The sequence below is a fragment of the Procambarus clarkii genome, chromosome 38 (assembly GCF_040958095.1).
Source record: "Procambarus clarkii isolate CNS0578487 chromosome 38, FALCON_Pclarkii_2.0, whole genome shotgun sequence".
Taxonomy (NCBI): domain Eukaryota; kingdom Metazoa; phylum Arthropoda; class Malacostraca; order Decapoda; family Cambaridae; genus Procambarus; species Procambarus clarkii.
The window spans coordinates 11311248-11331915 of record NC_091187.1 but is presented as its reverse complement, the minus strand read 5'-3'; the positions used below and the strand labels follow the sequence as shown (position 1 = coordinate 11331915).

Genomic DNA, 20668 nt, shown 5'->3' with positions numbered 1-20668 from the left:
CTCTCGTCCACACCCCCTCGTCCACCCCCCCCTCTCGTCCACCCCCCCTCTCGTCCACCCCCCCCTCTCGTCCACCCCCCCTCTCGTCCACCCCCCCCTCTCGTCCACCCCCCCCTCTCGTCCACCCCCCCCTCTCGTCCACCCCCCCTCTCGTCCACCCCCCCCTCTCGTCCACCCCCCCTCTCGTCCACCCCCCCTCTCGTCCACCCCCCTCTCGTCCACCCCCCCCTCTCGTCCACCCCCCCCTCTCGTCCACCCCCCCTCTCGTCCACCCCCCCCCTCTCGTCACCCCCCCTCTCGTCCACCCCCCCCTCTCGTCCACCCCCCCTCTCGTCCACACCCCCCCTCTCGTCCACCCCCCCCTCTCGTCCACCCCCCCTCTCGTCCACAACCCCCCTCTCGTCCACACCCCCCCTCTCGTCCACACCCCCCTCTCGTCCACACCCCCCTCTCGTCCACACCCCCCTCTCGTCCACCCCCCCCCTCTCGTCCACCCCCCCCTCTCGTCCACCCCCCCTCTCGTCCACACCCCCCTCTCGTCCACACCCCCCTCTCGTCCACACCCCCCTCTCGTCCACCCCCCTCTCGTCCACACCCCCCTCTCGTCCACACCCCCCCTCTCGTCCACACCCCCCCTCTCGTCCACCCCCCCCTCTCGTCCACCCCCTCCTCTCGTCCACCCCCCCTCTCGTCCACCCGCCCTCTCGTCCACCCCCCTCTCGTCCACCCTCCCCTCTCGTCCACCCTCCCCTCTCGTCCACCCCCCCCCTCTCGTCCACCCCCCCTCTCGTCCACCCCCCCTCTCGTCCACACCCCCCCTCTCGTCCACACCCCCCTCTCGTCCACACCCCCCTCTCGTCCACACACCCCCTCTCGTCCACCCCCCCCCCCTCTCGTCCACCCCCTCTCGTCCACCCCCCCCTCGTCCACCCCCTCTCGTCCACCCCCCCCTCGTCCACCCCCCCCCCTCGTCCACCCCCCCTCTCGTCCACCCCCCCTCTCGTCCACCCCCCACTCTCGTCCACCCCCCCTCTCGTCCACCCCCCCCTCTCGTCCACCCCCCCCCTCTCGTCCACCCCCCCCCTCTCGTCCACCCCCCCCTCTCGTCCACACCCCCCCTCTCGTCCACACCCCCCCTCTCGTCCACACCCCCCCTCTCGTCCACACCCCCCCTCTCGTCCACACCCCCCCTCTCGTCCACCCCCCCCCTCTCGTCCACACCCCCCCTCTCGTCCACACCCCCCCTCTCGTCCACACCCCCCCTCTCGTCCACACCCCCCCTCTCGTCCACACCCCCCCCTCTCGTCCACCCCCCCTCTCGTCCACCCCCCCCCTCTCGTCCACCCCCCCCCTCTCGTCCACCCCCCACCCTCTCGTCCACCCCCCCTCTCGTCCACACCCCCCCTCTCGTCCACACCCCCCCTCTCGTCCACCCCCCCCTCTCGTCCACCCCCCCCTCTCGTCCACCCCCCCCTCTCGTCCACCCCCCCCCCTCTCGTCCACACCCCCCTCTCGTCCACACCCCCTCGTCCACCCCCCCTCGTCCACCCCCCCTCGTCTACCCCCCCTCGTCCACCCCCCCTCGTCCACCCCCCCTCGTCCACCCCCCCTCGTCCACCCCCCTCGTCCACCCCCCTCGTCCACCCCCCCCTCGTCCACCCCCCCTCGTCCCCCCCTCGTCCCCCCCCCTCGTCCACCCCCCTCGTCCACCCCCCTCGTTCACCACCCCCCCCTCGTCCACCCCCCCTCGTCCACCCCCCCTCGTCCACCCCCCCCCCTCGTCCACCCCCCCCTCGTCCACCCCCCCCTCGTCCACCCCCCCTCGTCGACCCCCCCCCCTCGTCCACCCCCCCCTCGTCCACCCCCCCCCTCGGCCACCCCCCCCTCGTCCATCCCCCCTCGTCCATCCCCCCTCGTCCACCCCCCCTCGTCCACCCCCCCTCGTCCACCCCCCCCTCGTCCACCCCCCCCTCGTCCACCCCCCCCTCGTCCACCCCCCCTCTCGTCCACCCCCCCCTCTCGTCCACCCCCCCCTCGTCCACCCCCCCCTCGTCCACCCCCCCCTCGTCCACCCCCCCTCGTCCACCCCCCCTCGTCCACCCCCCCTCGTCCACCCCTCCTCGTCCACCCCCCCCTCGTACACCCCCCCCCCTTTTCCACCCCCCCCTCGTCCACCCCCCCTCGTCCACCCCCCCTCGTCCACCCCCCCTCGTCCACCCCCCCCCCTCGTCCACCCCCCCTCGTCCACCCCCCTCGTCCACCCCCCCTCGTCCACCCCCCTTTCGTCCACCCCCTTCGTCCACCCCCCTCGTCCACCCCCCCTCGTCCACCCCCCCTCGTCCACCCCCCCTCGTCCACCCCCCTCGTCCACCCCCCCTCGTCCACCCCCCCTCGTCCACCCCCCCCTCGTCCACCCCCCCCTCGTCCACCCCCCCTCGTCCACCCCCCCTCGTCCACCCCTCCTCGTCCACCCCCCCTCGTCCACCCCCCCTCGTCCACCCCCCCTCGTCCACCCCCCCTCGTCCACCCCCCCCCCTGGTCCACCCCCCCTTGTCCACCCCCCCCTTGTCCACCCCCCCTTGTCCACCCCCCTCGTCCACCCCCCCTCGTCCACCCCCCCCTCGTCCACCCCCCCTCGTCCACCCCCCCCTCGTCCACCCCCCCCTCGTCCACCCCCCCTCGTCCACCCCCCCTCGTCCACCCCCCCTCGTCCACCCCCCTCGTCCACCCCCCCCTTGTCCACCCCCCCTTGTCCACCCCCCCCCCTTGTCCACCCCCCCCCCCTTGTCCAGCCCCCTCGTCCACCCCCCCTCGTCCATCCCCCCTCGTCCACCCCCCCTCGTCCACCCCCCTCGTCCACCCCCCTCGTCCACCCCCCCTCGTCCACCCCCCTCGTCCACCCCCCCTTCGTCCACCCCCTTCTTCGTCCACCCCCCTCGTCCACCCCCCCTTCGTCCACCCCCCCTCGTCCACCCCCCCCCTCGTCCACCTCCCCCCTCGTCCACCCCCCCTCGTCCACCTCCCCCCTCGTCCACCCCCCCCCAATCCACGCCCCCAGTCCACCCCCCACTCCAGTCCACCCCCCAGTCCACACTGGGAAGGAAAATGATGAATTACAAAATTTCTGTCAATAACAGACCTGTCAACAAAGTATTAACATCTTGGAGACCAACGGCTCAAAGCCGTCAAGGGCTGACAGCGTCTCCCAACCGTCGTTTATCACCCGTATTGACATAACGGGAGCGCTCTCCCGCCAAAAAACCGTCCGCGAGACATAACAGTCTAACAAAACAGTGCCGAACCTATTGACTATAGAACACGGAACCTAGAAATTCCAATGAAATTAAAACAAGTGTTTTTATTATTCCTTCTCGACCTCTCGTGCTTGTACGTCATTAAGCCGGTGTATTACTACAGCGGGGAGGATAATACAATCCCGATACAATCGATAGCGTTGTTTTTGCGCGCGCTTAAATACATTGTTTTTGGCGGGAATGTTGCAAGTAGAAAATGGTATTCGGATACTTTCTAGTGATTTAGTGGCGTGTAATTGTTCGAGTGTAATACACCTTTGTGTCGGATACTTTCTAGTGATTTAGTGACGTGTAATTGTTCGAGTGTAATACACCTTTGTGTCGGATACTTTCTAGTGATTTAGTGGCGTGTAATTGTTCGAGTGTAATACACCTTTGTGTCGGATACTTTCTAGTGATTTAGTGGCGTGTAATTGTTCGAGTGTAATACACCTTTGTGGCCCCACAAGGAACAACAAACACATTTGGGTTGTAATTGTGTCGATGTGATTGTTTTTTTAGTTGTGTAAAAACACCTAAACATGTGACGATGGAAGAGGAATGACCTTGTTTGCAACTTATTGAGTCAGTACTCACCTAGTTGTGCTTGCGGGGGGGGGGGGGGGGGGTTGATTGATTGATAAAGATTAAGCCACCCAAGAGGTGGCACGGGCATGAATAGCCCGTAAGTGGTGGCCCTTTTGAGCCATTACCAGTATCAAGAGATGATACTGGAGATCTGTGGAGGTGCGACTGCACCCTGCGTGACGGGAGATGTCTCCCGTGCTTGCCGGGGGGGGGGGGGGGGTTGAGCTCTGGCTCTTTAGTCCCGCCTCAAAGTGGTATTGTTTGAGGTGACATGGGGGGGGGGGGCAAGTGAGATCGTAACCCGTTCTCACAATCCATCGTATTTTTAACGGAATTGACCAATCCGTTAAAATTGCGGTGTGTTAGTTCAAATTAAAGCACCGTAATATGTACGTTTTGTGAGCAACGCACGCGATGGGTTAGGTGGGTTGCTTGGGTTCATACTTATGTGGTTCAGCACACAACAGTTGTATTTTGTACGGAGTGGCTAGTGGGAAGAACGGACAGGATTTGTGACGCTAAACAGACATCAGCCGTAGAACTGATGCATACTTTAAGAAACTCATATATTGTGTGATCATAATAAAATAGTTTTGTCAGAATTTAATTCTAAAGAATTTAGAATTTAGGAATATAATTAGTTTTTAAAGTGGGAGATGTGTCAAAGAATTATGTTAAGGAGGTATTTTTTTGTTTGTTCTTTTTGTTATAGAGGTGTGTTCACTCCCAGGATGAACAACCCAGCGGGATGTTCTCGCTGTTGGGGGGTATTGAACACGTTGTTATAGAGGTGTGTTCACTCCCAGGATGAACAACCCAGCGGGATGTTCTCGCTGTTGGGGGGTATTGAACACGTTGTTATAGAGGTGTGTTCACTCCCAGGATGAACAACCCAGCGGGATGTTCTCGCTGTTGGGGGGTATTGAACACGTTGTTATAGAGGTGTGTTCACTCCCAGGATGAACAACCCAGCGGGATGTTCTCGCTGTTGGGGGGTATTGAACACGTTGTTATAGAGGTGTGTTCACTCCCAGGATGAACAACCCAGCGGGATGTTCTCGCTGTTGGGGGGTATTGAACACGTTGTTATAGAGGTGTGTTCACTCCCAGGATGAACAACCCAGCGGGATGTTCTCGCTACTGGGGGGTGTTGAACATGTTATAGCACTGTGTTCAATCTACACACACACACACACACAACTCCTTAACCCACACCCTACCTGTCCCCCCTTCCCTGAAACCCCCACCCCCCACCCTGTGGGGAAACTCCAGGCAGCTATTCTCTTTTTTAAATTGACTTTAATAAGATAAAGTTATGTCTTAAATATTTTCTTAGTAAGAATTAATTGAGTGAACTGTATGAACTTGTAAACTGCCTGAAATTATCTCACACACTATGGGGGGACAATTGGTAGCCTAAACCACTTTGATATGGCTCCTTAAACTACCAATTATTTACCTTTTATAATATTATATCATACCACATATGGTGGTCTAATCTACTAGTAATAATTACTAATTATGACTACTAATACTGAAACAACAAATGGCTTAGCTGAGCCAGTAGTGTGGGCCTGCTAAGGCGTGTAGGTGTAGCTTCCAGATTGGGTGTGGCTCTGTGCCTCCTTGTGCCACGTAATGGCGGCTAGTGGGAAGGACAAAGCTTGGCAAACAAGTAGTTAATAATGGGTATGAACCCACTGTCTGCACAGATTCTTGCTGCTCCTCTCACAATTTACCTGTATGGGATGCAAGGAATTAATCAAAGTTCCCTAAACATATCAATTACAGGTATGACATGAAGTGTGAGGGCTGTAATGGAGTACATGTACATTGTGTTTGTTGTTTTCATGCATCGTGACCGACTTATTTATAAATGAAAATATGTGTACACTATAATTTCAAATACAATACTTGATAAGCCAGATACGGTCGTTGTTGTGATGTTGATAGGCTGTATTGCTGGTTGTTGACACGTAATTGGGGTGTCTAGTTGTTTCACCAGCTGTGGAGCCATGTACAGCATACGGCTGTTTCTTTGTTATTGTTCTGTGGTGGGGGCGTTGAAATTGAAATTGAAATAAGTTTATTGAGGTAAAATACACACAAAGGGATGAGGTAGCTCAAGCTATTCTCACCCCATTCAGTACAACGTGTTAATATATACATAGACACACATCACAAATAAACATATTGCCAAACATTCTGAGAGGTAAACATATACATTTCCTCCTTCACAAGGAGTATGTTATCAGACGTACACACAAATACTTTTATGACCTAGGTATACTGTATAGACAATTTGCAAGAGACATGCAGATAATTCAACAAAATATTACAATCTTGGTGCAAAATTCTTATATCTCTCAAGAATATCATCAACCTTTCCGTTGTGACACATCCAGGCTATTTGTTCAGGAACAGTCCTTATCTCAGTGTTTCTATATACATTAATCAACGGACAATCAAGAACATAATGGGCCAGGGTGTGAGACCTTAACATACCACATAGTTTACACTTCGTGTCATTACCATGAACATCTATCCCATATTCCCAGTAATATTTGTACCCAAGCCTGAGCTGCATGTACACAGAGTCACTCCAAGCATTTCTCCTTTTACAATAAGTGAAATGGGTGTTTTGACTCACATACATGTAGTGTTGCATGGTTTGACTACTCTCATACATTATCTCTCTCCTCTCCACTCCCGCCTGTGCCTGAAAATTTCTGATTTTGCTTCTTATTTGTCTCATTGTGAATTCACATTCAATGTCAACTTGTGGTTTTGATGTGGCACGTTTGGCCAAGTCATCCGCCACCTCGTTGAGCACTATTCCAACATGAGATGGAATCCACATGAATTTCACACTATAACCTTTCAGCTGTATCTCAGTTATTCTTCTCTTACAGTCCTCAACTATAGACATGAAGACTGGGTTTCGACTGTTTAAGGACTCCAGTGCTCCTCGGCTATCGACAAATACAAAAACATTTTTGTCGTCATGACGTACTTCCTCCAAACACGCCAGAATGGCCTGCAGTTCAGCTTGTGTGGATGATATATAATTACTAAGCCGGAGTTCAATTTTCCTGTCCACAGTCCCAAACTCCGTATATTCCCTTATTAGGACACCACACCCTGCCCTGCCATCCTCCGCCACCGACCCGTCGCAATATACATGTAAACTGTTGCCTCTTGGTGGGGGCGTTGGTCTATCTGGAGCCAACGCCCTGAGGCTGGTTCATTCCTCAAAGTAATTTTACATTAACAAGGGAACCAAGCTACCTTATGATGTTAATAATTATATTCAGTCTTGTTGATTACTTTTTTGTTAAATCTAGATACAAAACTATTCTATTAACAATGTTTAATAATGTAAATATACGATGACATCGATGACGTCACGGAGTCTCCCATTTTCCATCCTGAAGGGATTACAGACTAAGGGAGACTATTATTATGTGTGTCGGATTCCCGACATACCCCAAACTCCTCTGAGACCCTGCAAACCACCTCACAGATCATCTCACCCACTGAAAAGCTTCCCACACCAGCAGAATGCTCGCCAAGAAAGGGACAAGAAAATGAACTGAAGAAAGTGAGCTTCAAGGCAATGTACGCTAACATAGATGGAATTACAAATAAAACAAGTGAACTCGGAGAATGGGCACTAGAAGAAAACCCAGACATAATAGCACTCACAGAAACAAAGCTAACAAACACCATAACAAACGCAGTGTTTCCACAGGGCTACTATGTAGTGAGGAAAGAGAGAGAAGGGAGAGGAGGAAGTGGTGTAGCTTTGCTACTAAGAGAAGGTTGGAGTTTCGAAGAGATGGTAATTCAGAACTGTGAAGGTTTCAGTGACTACATATCAGGCACCATAGCAACTGGAGGACAGAAAATTATAGTAGTAGTCATATATAACCCCTCACCGAATGTCAGAAGACCCAGACAGGAATATGATAGAAACAACTTGGCCACCATCAATATAATAGAGAGAGCAGCTTCTGTGGCTAGCAGGAACGGATCCAGGCTACTAATCATGGGAGACTTCAACCATGGAAAGATAGATTGGGGGAACAGAGACCCACATGGAGGCCTGGACACATGGAGAGCTAAGCTGCTGGATGTGGCAACAAGAAACTTTCTAAGTCAACACGTCAAGGGACCGACAAGAACGGGAGGAGGGGATGAACCAGCCTTGCTTGATCTGATATTTACCCTAAATGAGTCGGATATAAGGGAAGTTAAGTTGGAAGCCCCCTTGGGAATGAGTGATCATAGTGTATTGAGCTTTGAGTACCTGGTTGAGCTAGGAATTATCATCCCCAAAAAACAACTGGGAAACAAAGGGCTGGCGTACCGAAAGGGAAACTATGAGGAGATGAATAAATTCCTATGGGATATACATTGGGACACAGAATTCGGAACCAAGTCCGTACAAGACATGATGGACTATGTCACCCAAAAATGTCAGGAGGCTGTAAGCAGGTTTGTCCCAGCCCAACAGGAAAAAACAGAGAAGCAAAGGAAGAATCAGTGGTTTAATAGGGAATGTATGAAAGCAAAGGAGCTGAACAAAAGGGCATGGAGGAACTTCCGTAATAACAGAACACCAGAAAGTAGAGAGAGATACCAGAGAACCAGGAACGAGTATGTTAGTGTGAGAAGAGCAGCTTAGAAATGGTATGAAAATGATATAGCTAATAAAGCCAAGACCGAACCAAAGCTACTACACAGTCACATCAGGAGGAAGACAACAGTGAAGGAACAGGTGATGAAACTTAGGGTGGGCGAGGACAGGTACACAGAGAATGACAAAGAGGTGTGTGAAGAACTCAACAAAAGGTTCCAGGAGGTCTTTACAATAGAACAGGGAGAAGTCACGGCGCTAGGAGAGGTGGCAGCAAACCAGGTGACCATGGAAAGGTTCGAAATTACAAGAGATTAGGTCAAGAAGCACCTATTGGAGCTGGATGTGAGAAAAGCTGTTGGGCCGGATGGAATCTCACCATGGGTATTGAAAGAGTGTGCAGGAGCACTTTGCTTGCCACTCTCCATAGTGTATAGTAGGTCACTGGAAACGGGAGACCTACCAGAAGTATGGAAGACTGCTAATGTAGTACCAGTATTTAAAAAGGGTGACAGACAAGAGGCACTGAACTACAGGCCAGTGTCCTTAACTTGTATACCATGCAAGGTGATGGAGAAGATTGCGAGAAAAAACCTAGTAACACATCTGGAGAGAAGAGACTTCGTGACAACCCATCAACATGGGTTCAGGGAGAGTAAATCTTGCCTTACAGGCTTGATAGAATTCTATGATCAGATGACAAAGATTAAGCAAGAAATAGAAGGATGGGCGGACTGCATTTTTTTGGACTGTCGGAAAGCCTTTGACACAGTACCCCATAAAAGGTTGATGCATAAGCTGGAGAAACAGGCAGGAGTAACTGGTAGGGCACTCCAGTGGATAAGGGAGTACCTAAGCAATAGGAAGCAGAGAGTTATTGTGAGGGGTGAGACCTCAGAATGGCGTGAAGTCACCAGTGGAGTCCCACAGGGCTCTGTACTTGGACCTATCCTGTTTCTGATATACGTAAATGATCTCCCAGAGGGTATAGACTCATTCCTCTCAATGTTTGCTGACGACGCCAAAATTATGAGAAGGATTAAGACAGAGGAGGACAGCTTGAGGCTTCAAGAAGACCTGGACAAGCTGCAGGAATGGTCGAACAAATGGATGTTAGAGTTTAACCCAAGCAAATGTAATGTAATGAAGATAGGGGTAGGAAGCAGGAGACCAGATACAAGGTATCACTTGGGAGATGAAATACTTCAAGAGTCAGATAGAGAGAAAGACCTGGGGGTTGATATCACGCCAGACCTGTCCCCTGATGCTCATATCAAGAGGATAACATCAGCAGCATATGCCAGGTTGGCTAACATAAGAACGGCCTTTAGAAACTTGTGTAAGGAATCTTTCAGAACATTATATACCACATATGTCAGACCAATCCTGGAGTATGCGGCTCCAGCATGGAGTCCATATCTAGTCAAGCATAAGACTAAAATGGAAAAGGTTCAAAGGTTTGCCACCAGACTAGTACCCGAGCCGAGAGGTATGAGCTACTAGGAGAGACTACGGGAATTGAACCTCACTTCGTTGGGAGACAGAAGAGTTAGGGGGGACATGATCACCACATTCAAGATTCTCAAGGGAATCGACCGGGTTGATAAAGACTAGGCTATTTAACACAAGGGGACACAGGTGGAAACTGAGTGCCCAAATGAGCCACAGAGATATTAGAAAGAACTTTTTTAGTGTCAGAGTGGTTGACAAATGGAATGCATTAGGAAGTGATGTGGTGGAGGCTGACTCCATACACAGTTTCAAGTGTAGATATGATAGAGCCCAGTAGGCTCAGGAACCTGTACACCTGTTGATTGACGGTTGAGAGGCGGGACCAAAGAGCCAGAGCTCAACCCCCGCAAGCACAACTAGGTGAGTACACACACACACACACACATACACACACACACACAGACACATACACACACACACACAGACACACCCCCACACACACCCCCACCCACACCCACCCACACCCACACACCCCCCTACCCCCCCCCCCCCCACACACACACACTAAAAAAAAAATCTGACCTAGAATTTAATGATTCAGATTGCAACTTCAACAAGTTTTTATAGGATCAAAACTGAATTAAAACTTTCAATAAACAAAAGAGTTGTGTTGGCCACTGGAGGGGGTCCACCTCTTGTGTACATACACACAAGAGACACCTCTCTTCACTAGAGCGATGGCCTCGTTTTCTGCAGGGCCGGTGCTCGATCCCTCGATGACCGTCTGAGTAATTGGGTATGGCGTTGTTGCTTCACTCTCGCCTCATATTTCAGTTCTGTGTTCTCGTATCCTAGCTCCTTGGTCTCGTATCCCAGCTCCTTGGTCTCGTATCCCAGCTCCTTGGTCTCGTATCCCAGCTCCTTGGTCTCGTATCGTAGCTCCTTGGTCTCGTATCGTAGCTCCTTGGTCTCGTATCCCAGCTCCTTGGTCTCGTATCCCAGCTCCTTGGTCTCGTATCCCAGCTCCTTGTCCTCATATCCCACCTCCTTGTCCTCATATCCCAGCTCCTTGTCCTTACATCCCAGCTCCTTGTCCTAATATCCCAGCTCCTTGTCATATTCCAGTTCCTTGTCCTCATATCCCAGCTCCTTGTCCTCATATCCCACCTCCTTGTCCTCGTGTATCCCTTCTAAGCGCTATATAGTCGTGTTATCTAAACACTGTCTCATGATAATTAACTTGTGACGCTGTTAAAAGCCTTTGTAAATTCCATTTAGAACCTTGAGACGCCATAAACCATGTTGAGCCTTTAGAAAAATCTGCGATACCTTTTGCAACATCCAATTCTTGCATTTGTTACGTCTGTGATTAGGCGAAACACTTGGTTTTAGTGTGTGTGTGTGTGTGTGTGTGTGTGTGTGTGTGTGTGTGTGTGTGTGGAAAAAATCAGTTGATTGACAGTTGAGAGGCGGTATCACAGAACCCAAGCTCAACCCCCGCAAGCACAACTAGGTGAGTGCGCACGCACGCACGCCGATAAGGACATGAAAGCGCACGCAAAAATATTTTCATTACCTCTTGTTATCTGGACCAACTTCCTTACCGCCCGTTTTCTTTATAGAAAATAAACAGTGACAAGTTGTTGTTGTTATAGATTCAGTTACTTGGAATAAGTTCCAAGTAGCACGGGCTATGGTGAGCCCGTAGTGGACTTACCTGGCACAGGAGCGGGGCAAGTAGCACGGGCTATGGTGAGCCCGTAGTGGACTTACCTGGCACAGGAGCGGGGCAAGTAGCACGGGCTATGGTGAGCCCGTAGTGGACTTACCTGGCACAGGAGCGGGGCAAGTAGCACGGGCTATGGTGAGCCCGTAGTGGACTTACCTGGCACAGGAGCGGGGCAAGTAGCACGGGCTATGGTGAGCCCGTAGTGGTCTTACCTGGCACAGGAGCGGGGCAAGTAGCACGGGCTATGGTGAGCCCGTAGTGGTCTTACCTGGCACAGGAGCGGGGCAAGTAGCACGGGCTATGGTGAGCCCGTAGTGGACTTACCTGGCACAGGAGCGGGGCAAGTAGCACGGGCTATGGTGAGCCCGTAGTGGACTTACCTGGCACAGGAGCGGGGCAAGTAGCACGGGCTATGGTGAGCCCGTAGTGGACTTACCTGGCACAGGAGTGGGGTAAGTAGCACGGGCTATGGTGAGCCCGTAGTGGACTTACCTGGCACCCATTGAGAGGAATTTATCAAGCATTTATACCTCCCCCATCCCCCTCTGACGACCAAAGTTGCCACCAAGCTTCTCATTGGTCCATAAGAGCGGTAATTGTAAGGCAATATACCGCTTCAGATCACGTCAAGACAGTGCTATAATTCCTGAGGACGCGGGGGCGGTGATCTTAGACGTTACTGTAATTATCTCTTCATTCGCCACTACGTCAAAAATACAACCTAACCTAAATAGAAGTGTACGACCTCAAGCTAACCAGTTGAGGCCGATGCATAGAAAACGTGGATAGTTATGATTCGTTTGAGAGGCCAGATTCACGAAGCAGTTACGCAAGTACTTACGAACCAGGGGCCAGATTCACGAAGCAGTTACGCAAGTACTTACGAACGTATACGTCTTTCCTCAATCTTTGACGGCTTTGGTTACATTTATTAAACAGTTTACAAGCATGAAAACTTGTCGATCAGGTTTTGTTATAAACAGCCTCCTGGTGCTTCGGAGCTCATTAACTGTTTAATAATTGTAAACAAAGCCGCCAAAGATTGAGAAATGGACAGGTTCGTAAGTGCTTGCGTAACTGCTTCGTGAATCTGGCCCCTCAGAAGATGAAGAGACGGCGACGTTTCGGTCCGTCCTGCTACTGGCAATAAAAAGTTCAAAGTAGCACGGGCTATGGTGAGCCCGTAGTGGACTTACCTGGCACAGGAGCGGGGCTGTGACTTGTGTGAGGCGAGATTAATTGATGAAGATTAAGCCAGCCAAGAGGTGGCACGGGCATGAATAGCCCATAACCCTTAATGAGACGAGGGAGCCACGGGCATAATTAAGGCAAGAGAGAGGAGGAGGATTCTTAGACTCCTCTGGCTTCTGACCCTGTGGATCGATTTAAAACTTCCTTCAGCCTCTAACTACGGGCTCACCATAGCCCGTGCTACTTGAAAGTTTGTGTTCCTAGTAGCTGAAATCTTCAACAAGAACAACAACTGGAACTAAGACCCCCACAGCTTACGCCGCAGCCCCACAGACACAAGATATATGAAGACATAATTGTATATTCTCGACCTTTGAGGATAAATCTTGCTGGCTGCCTGATGCACTTTGGGGCCAACGGTTGGAGAGCTTGACAGGTGAATTAGGGAGTGCAGAGGGTAGTTCAGACGCCCGCACGCCCATGCAGGCGGACACACACACACACACACACACACACACACACACACACACACACACACACACACACACACACACACACACACACACACACACAAACACAAACACACACACAAACACACACACAAGAACCTGTACACCTGTTGATTGGCGCTTGAGAGGCGGGACCAAAGAGCCAGAGCTCAATCCCCGCAAGCACAACTAGGCGAGTACACTGTACATGGGCGTGCACCCACCACCCAACATAGCTTTGTTGATCCTGCCTTACAATCCTGCTCACATTTTTGGAAACTGGACAACCAGCTACTCAGAGGACTTACAGTGGGTGGCGTGTACATGGATATTAATAAAGCCTTTGATAAGGTAAACCTTGAAAGACTGACAAGCAAATTACAGGTACACTGAATAAATGGTACAACACTAGAATGGATAAAAAAATGGTTAAAACAAAGAAAATAGTCGTGCTTAATGGGAATGAATCTGACGGGAGAAATGTGGTATGTGGAGTACCACAGGGCTCCATTTTGGGGCCAATTCTGTCATGTTCATCAGTGACATTGATGAGAACTTTACAAACCACATCATCACATTTTCAGATGGCACAGATTTATGGTAAAGTGGGAAATGATGATGATATTGAAGCCTGACAGGGAGGGAACTATCAGTGGAAAGCGCTAAGTCATTACGACTATATAGCACTTGGAAGGGATAAGGATTTGGGTTGGGACGGGGGAAAGGAATGGTGTCCAACCACTTGTGGATGGTTGGGGATTGAACGCCGACCTGCACGAAGCGGGATCGTCGCTCTACCGTCCAATCCAAGTGGTTGGTAAAGCCAGCCTGACAGATTTATCTACTTGAACTCACAGTCGGGAATCCCGAGTTCGAGTCCCAGGCGGGACAGAAATAGTTGGGTATGTTTCCTATCACCTCATGCATCCGTTCACCGAACAGTATATAGGTATTCGCCATGATTAAGCAAAGATGTAGAGGTTTCATAAGTAATTACATGAATGCAACAGATGGGCAGAGTGGGAGAAACTGTATCCAGTCACTTGAAACATCGGGAATCGAACTCAGACCTGCAAGAAGCGAAGCCGTCGCTCTACCGACCTGTCCCAAGTGAATGCCCAGCCCGTCCTTCTAAGCTTCCCCAGCGTCAAGAAAACGGTCATTTTAAAGTGGTCTCTCCTAACCTACCAGAGGACCTAAAACAGAAAACGGGGTAGTACGTCACTTTCGCCAGCCGCTTCCATTTTCTAGTACGACCATTTTTGGCCCTATGTAACGCATACGGTCGAAAAGCAACGTTCTTTGTAGGAGGACATTGGTATTTATGTTGGTGGATGAACCACAGCCAGCAGAGCACCACACAAACGAGGCCATCCAACCACACCAACCACCACCAACCACACCGACCACCACCAACCACACCGACCACCAACCACCACCACCACCACCAACCACCACCACCACCAATCACAACACCACCAACCACACCACCAACCACACCACCAACCACACCACCACCAACCACACCACCAACCACACCACCACCAACCACACCAACCACCACCAACAACCACACCACCAACCACCACCACCAACCACCACCACTAACCACCACCACTAACCACCACCACTAACCACCACCACTAACCACCACCACTAACCACCACCACTAACCACCACCAACCACCACCACCAACCACCATCACCAACCACACCACACACCACCAACCACACCACCAACCACACCACCAACCACACCACCAACCACACCACACACCAACCACACACCGACCACCACCACCAACCACACCACCACCAACCACACCACCACCAACCACACCACCAACCACACCACCACCAACCACACCACCAACCACACCACCACCACCAACCACACCACCACCACCAACCACACCACCAACCACACCACCACCAACCACACCACCAACCACACCACCACCACCAACCACACCACCACCAACCACACCACCACCACCAACCACACCACCACCACCAACCACACCACCACCACCAACCACACCACCACCACCAACCACACCACCACCACCAACCACACCACCACCACCAACCACGCCACCACCACCAACCACACCACCAACCACACCACCACCAACCACACCACCACCACCAACCACACCACCACCACCAACCACACCACCACCACCAACCACACCACCACCACCAACCACACCACCACCAACCACACCACCACCACCAACCACACCACCAACCACATATTTGAGTGACAATATCTCGCAATAAAAATAAATTATATAGATTCTCGTTCGAGGCTGTTAGCGAAGGCTGGCTGGGTGCGGCGGCCCACTGGAATGCCATGAAAAAATTACACATTAAATTTTAAAGCATTCACACAGAAATCAAATGAACAAATCCACAAGGGCTCTGATTAGCGTTCGAACCTTGAATTCGAACAAACGGAACATTCCACACGTAGGTTCGAACCCTTTATCACGGCTTTCGTGGATTTGTTCATTTTAAAGTATTATTATAAAATGCGAATTCTATTGTAAAAAAAAATGTGTTTGTGCTCGATTACGAATCGATTGTAGTGATTTACAATCTATTCGTAATTAATTTAATTAATTAAATAATTAATTAATTGATTAATTAAATAATTAATTTAATTAGTTTAATTAATTTAATTAATTAATTTGTAGTGATAAGTTATTCTGAGTCTATATAAACGTGGGAATTGTGAATGTTATCATTAAGATATTTGTTTAAGCTATCACATCATGCATCTGTTCACCCGTCCCATCCCTAATCCTTATCCTGACCCCTTCCCCGTGCTGTATAGTTGTAATGGCTTGACGCAATTTCCCCTGATAGTTCCCGTCCCTTCCCTATTCACCCATCCATCTATCCTTCCATCTATCTACTGTCTGCCTGTCCCTGAAACTCACTCACTCTCTCAAATTATATACATTATACCAAAACACATATAACAAATATAATTGTCTAATGTGGGGTTATCTTGAGGTTATCAGGTTATCTTGAGATGATTTCGGGGCTTTGTAGTGTCCCCGCGGCCCGGTCCTCCACCAGGCCTCCACCCCCAGGAAGCAGCCCGTGACAGCTGACTAACACCCAGGTACCTATTTACTGCTAGGTAACAGGGGCATAGGGTGAAAGAAACTCTGCCCATTGTTTCTCGCCGGCGCCTGGGATCGAACTCAGGACCACAGGATCACAAGTCCAGCGTGCTGTCCGCTCGGCCGACCGGCTCCCGGGGTGGTCGCCATTAAGAAAAAGCTTAGTAGTGTGAAATACAAAAAAAAAAGTTTGATGCGAGAACTCATTATTATTATTAATATCTCAATATTATTGATATTGATAATATTGATTGACAATATTGATTGATATTGATATTGATAATATCAGATAATATTGGCAAATTATTGACAACAGGTAATTTATGCTAATTTTTCCGAGATCAGTGAATACTGGTTATCTTGAGATGATTTCGGAGCTTAGTGTCCCCGCGGCCCGGTCCTCGACCAGGCCTCCACCCCCAGGAAGCAGCCCGTGACAGATGACTAACTCCCAGATACCTATTTACTGCTAGGTAACAGGGGGCATCAGGATGGAAGAAACTCTGCCCCGTTGTTTCTCGCCGGCGTCCGGGCTCGAACCCGGGACCACAGGATCACGCGTCCAGTGTTCTGTCCGCTCAGCCGTCGGCGCCATACTATGAAATACATTGTTTTGAAATGCTTATTTTGGAAATATTTAGCTGTGTAGAAGGCGAGGCAGCGCCAAAATTCGTCGAGGGGGAGTGGACATGACACTGATACGCTGTTCCCTTCTGAATTCTGGCGACCCCCGACCAGCCTATGTTTATCCCTTACCGCAGACCGTTCCCCCTGCCAAGTTGGGTGAGGCTAGCCAGAACCGCGTGGCCTCTCAACCTTGTATTCAGCGTGCCTCTGAATAGTTTTTAAAGCTTAAAAATGATCGTAACTTTGTATGTATATTTCACGGGGGAGGGGAGAGGGGGGGGGGGCTTGTTCTGAAGGCCAGGAATCTCTAATGTATTATATATCAAGATGGGACCACCGGGGGCGCTGACCCCTTTGTGGTAAGTTTAGCCCTGGGGGAGGGGCATGTGGCACTCGTTACCTAAGGTCCAGTACCCAGGGCCTAGTACCCAGGGCCTCGTACCCAGGGCCTCGTACCCAGGGCCTCGTACCCAGGGCCTCGTACCCAGGGCCTCGTACCCAGGGCCTCGTACCCAGGACCTCGTACCCAGGGCCTCGTACCCAGGGCCTCGTACCCAGGGCCTCGTACCCAGGGCCTCGTACCCAGGGCCTCGTACCCAGGGCCTCGTACCCAGGGCCTCGTACCCAGTGCCTCGTAAACAGTGCAGGCGATGAGTCACAATAACGTGGCTAAAGTATGTTGACCAGACCACACACTAGAAGGTGAAGGGACGACTTGAGAATGGTCCAGGACGGACCGAAACGTCGTCGTCCCTTCACCTTCTAGTGTGTGGTTTGGTCAACATACTCCTCGTACCCAGGGCCTAGTACCCCAGGGCCTAGTACCCAGGTCCTAGTACCCCAGGGTCCAGTACCCCAGGGTCCAGTACCCCAGGGTCCAGTACCCAGGGTCCAGTACCCCAGGGTCCAGTACCCAGGGTCCAGTACCCCAGGGCCTAGTACCCAGGGCCTAGTACCCAGGGTCCAGCACCCAGGGTCCGGTACCCAGGGCCTAGTACCCAGGGTCCAGTACCCAGGGTCCAGTACCCAGGGTCCAGTACCCAGGGCCTAGTACCCAGGGTCCAGTACCCAGGGCCTAGTACCCAGGGCCTAGTACCCCAGGGTCCAGTACCCAGGGTCCAGTACCCCAGGGTCCAGTACCCCAGGGTCCAGTACCCCAGGGCCTAATACCCAGGGCCCAGTACCCAGGGCCTAGTACCCCAGGGCCCAGTATCCAGGGCCCAGTACCCAGGGCCTAGTACCCAGGTCCTAGTACCCAGGGCCTAGTACCCAGGGCCTAGTACCCCAGGGCCCAGTACCCAGGGTCCAGTACCCCAGGGCCCAGTACCCAGGGTCCAGTACCCAGGGACTAGTACCCCAGGGCCTAGTACCCCAGGGTCCAGTACCCAGGGCCTAGTACCCCAGGGTCCAGTACCCAGGGCCTAGTACCCCAGGGTCCAGTACCCAGGGCTTAGTACCCCAGGGTCCAGTACCCAGGGCCTAGTACCCCAGGGTCCAGTACCCAGGGCGTAGTACCCCAGGGTCCAGTACCCAGGGCCTTGTACCCCAGGGTCCAGTACCCAGGGCCTTGTACCCCAAGGTCCAGTACCCAGGGCCTTGTACCCCAGGGTCCAGTACCCAGGGCCTAGTACCCAGGGCCTAGTACCCCAGGGTCCAGTACCCAGGGCCTAGTACCCCAGGGTCCAGTACCCAGGGCCTAGTACCCCAGGGTCCAGTACCCAGGGCCTAGTACCCCAGGGTCCAGTACCCAGGGTCCAGTACCCAGGGTCCAGTACCCAGGGCCTAGTACCCCAGGGTCCAGTACCCAGGGTCCAGTACCCCGGGCCTAGTACTCCAGGGTCCAGTACCCAGGGCCTAGTACTCCAGGGTCCAGTACCCAAGGGTTCAGTACCCAGAGCCCAGGTCCCAGTACCCCAGGGTCCAGTACCCCAGGTCCAGTACCCAGGGCCTAGTACCCAGAGCCCAGGTCCCAGTACCCCAGGGTCCAGTACCCAGGGTCCAGTACCCCAGGGTCCAGTACCCAGGGACCAGTACCCCAGGGTCCAGTACCCCAGGGTCCAGTACCCCAGGTCCAGTACCCAGGGCCTAGTACCCAGGTCACACTAACATACCCACTTTGTACCCTGTTTCATTTATACTTTTATGTTGAAAGATTCCGATTTATTTTTTGTGTCGGGCATTTTGAGCTGTTTGATGAAATATCTGGCGTTCCTTCATCAAAGGGGACCCGCATGGTCTGTTGGTGTTGGCGATCTGCATCACGTTGCTTCTGAGCATCCTTGAAGTAACATTTAATACCTTTTATATGTGAACTGATTCTGAGGTAATATCACCTTCGCTTTCCCGGCGGCTCAACGCACACTTTCATCTGCTCGTAATGTGACAGAAAGTGAGAGAATATGCAACTGAATAAACAAGGGAACAGAACGCAAGAATTAAGGAAATTGTTCAATAGACATTGGTCCAGACTTGGGAGTTGCTATTGGTCCAGACTTGGGAGTTGCTATTGGTCCAGACTTGGGAGTTGCTATTGGTCCAGACTTGGGAGTTGCTATTGGTCCAGACTTGGGAGTTGCTATTGGTCCAGACTTGGGAGTTGCTATTGGTCCAGACTTGGGAGTTGCTATTGGTCCAGACTTGGGAGTTGCTATTGGTCCAGACTTGGGAGTTGCTATTGGTCCAGACTTGGGAGTTCCTATTGGTCCAGACTTGGGAGTTGCTATTGGTCCAGACTTGGGAGTTGCTATTGGTCCAGACTTGGGAGTTGCTATTGGTCCAGACTTGGGAGTTCCTATTGGTCCAGACTTGGGAGTTCCTATTGGTCCAGACTTGGCAGTTCCTATTGGTCCAGACTTGGGAGTTCCTATTGGTCCAGACTTGGCAGTTCCTATTGGTCCAGACTTGGCAGTTCCTATTGGTCCAGACTTGGCAGTTCCTATTGGTCCAGACTTGGCAGTTCCTATTGGTCCAGACTTGGCAGTTCCTATTGGTCCAGACTTGGCAGTTCCTATTGGTCTAGACTTGGCAGTTCCTATTGGTCCAGACTTGGGATTTCCTATTGGTCTAGACTTGGCAGTTCCTATTGGTCCAATCTTGGCAGTTCCTATTGGTCCAGTCTTGGCAGTTCCTATTGGTCCAGTCTTGGCAGTTCCTATTGGTCCAGACTTGGCAGTTTCTATTGGTCCAGGCTTGGCAGTTCCTATTGGTCCAGACTTGGCAGTTCCTATTGGCCAATACGCATGACCAGGTGGCCAGGACAATACCGGGCCACCTTTTATGCTGCTGCTGTTTAAGATTCAGCTACTGGGAACAAAAAGTTGCAAGTAGCACGGACTATGGTGATCCCGTAGTGGACTTACCTGGCACAGGAGCGGGGACGCGTTGTGCGCATATCACCTAGGGTCCTAGTTGCTGGGAATTGTACCCGGGATCAATTGATTGACAGCCCGTCCGCCCTCCCCCTTCCTCCTCCCTACCTCTCCCTCCCTCCCTACCTCTCCCTCCCTCCCTACCTCTCCCTCTCCCCC

The 20668-nt window shown here is 52.1% G+C and overlaps 2 protein-coding genes across 2 annotated transcripts in view; both read left to right on the top strand.

The window, feature by feature from the left end:
• The window catches only part of LOC138372173 (protein FAM186A-like), a 40135-nt gene extending 19751 nt beyond the window's left edge, over window positions 1–20384 (top strand). The window contains exon 2 of the mRNA XM_069337487.1: window positions 19597–20384. Within this exon, the coding sequence (XP_069193588.1) occupies window positions 19597–20384 (788 nt within the window). The remainder of the gene's footprint in view (window positions 1–19596) is intronic.
• Window positions 1–20668, top strand: part of LOC123771959 (unconventional myosin-XIX) — a 235655-nt gene that overhangs the window by 52435 nt on the left and 162552 nt on the right. The gene's annotated exons all lie outside the window — the stretch shown is intronic.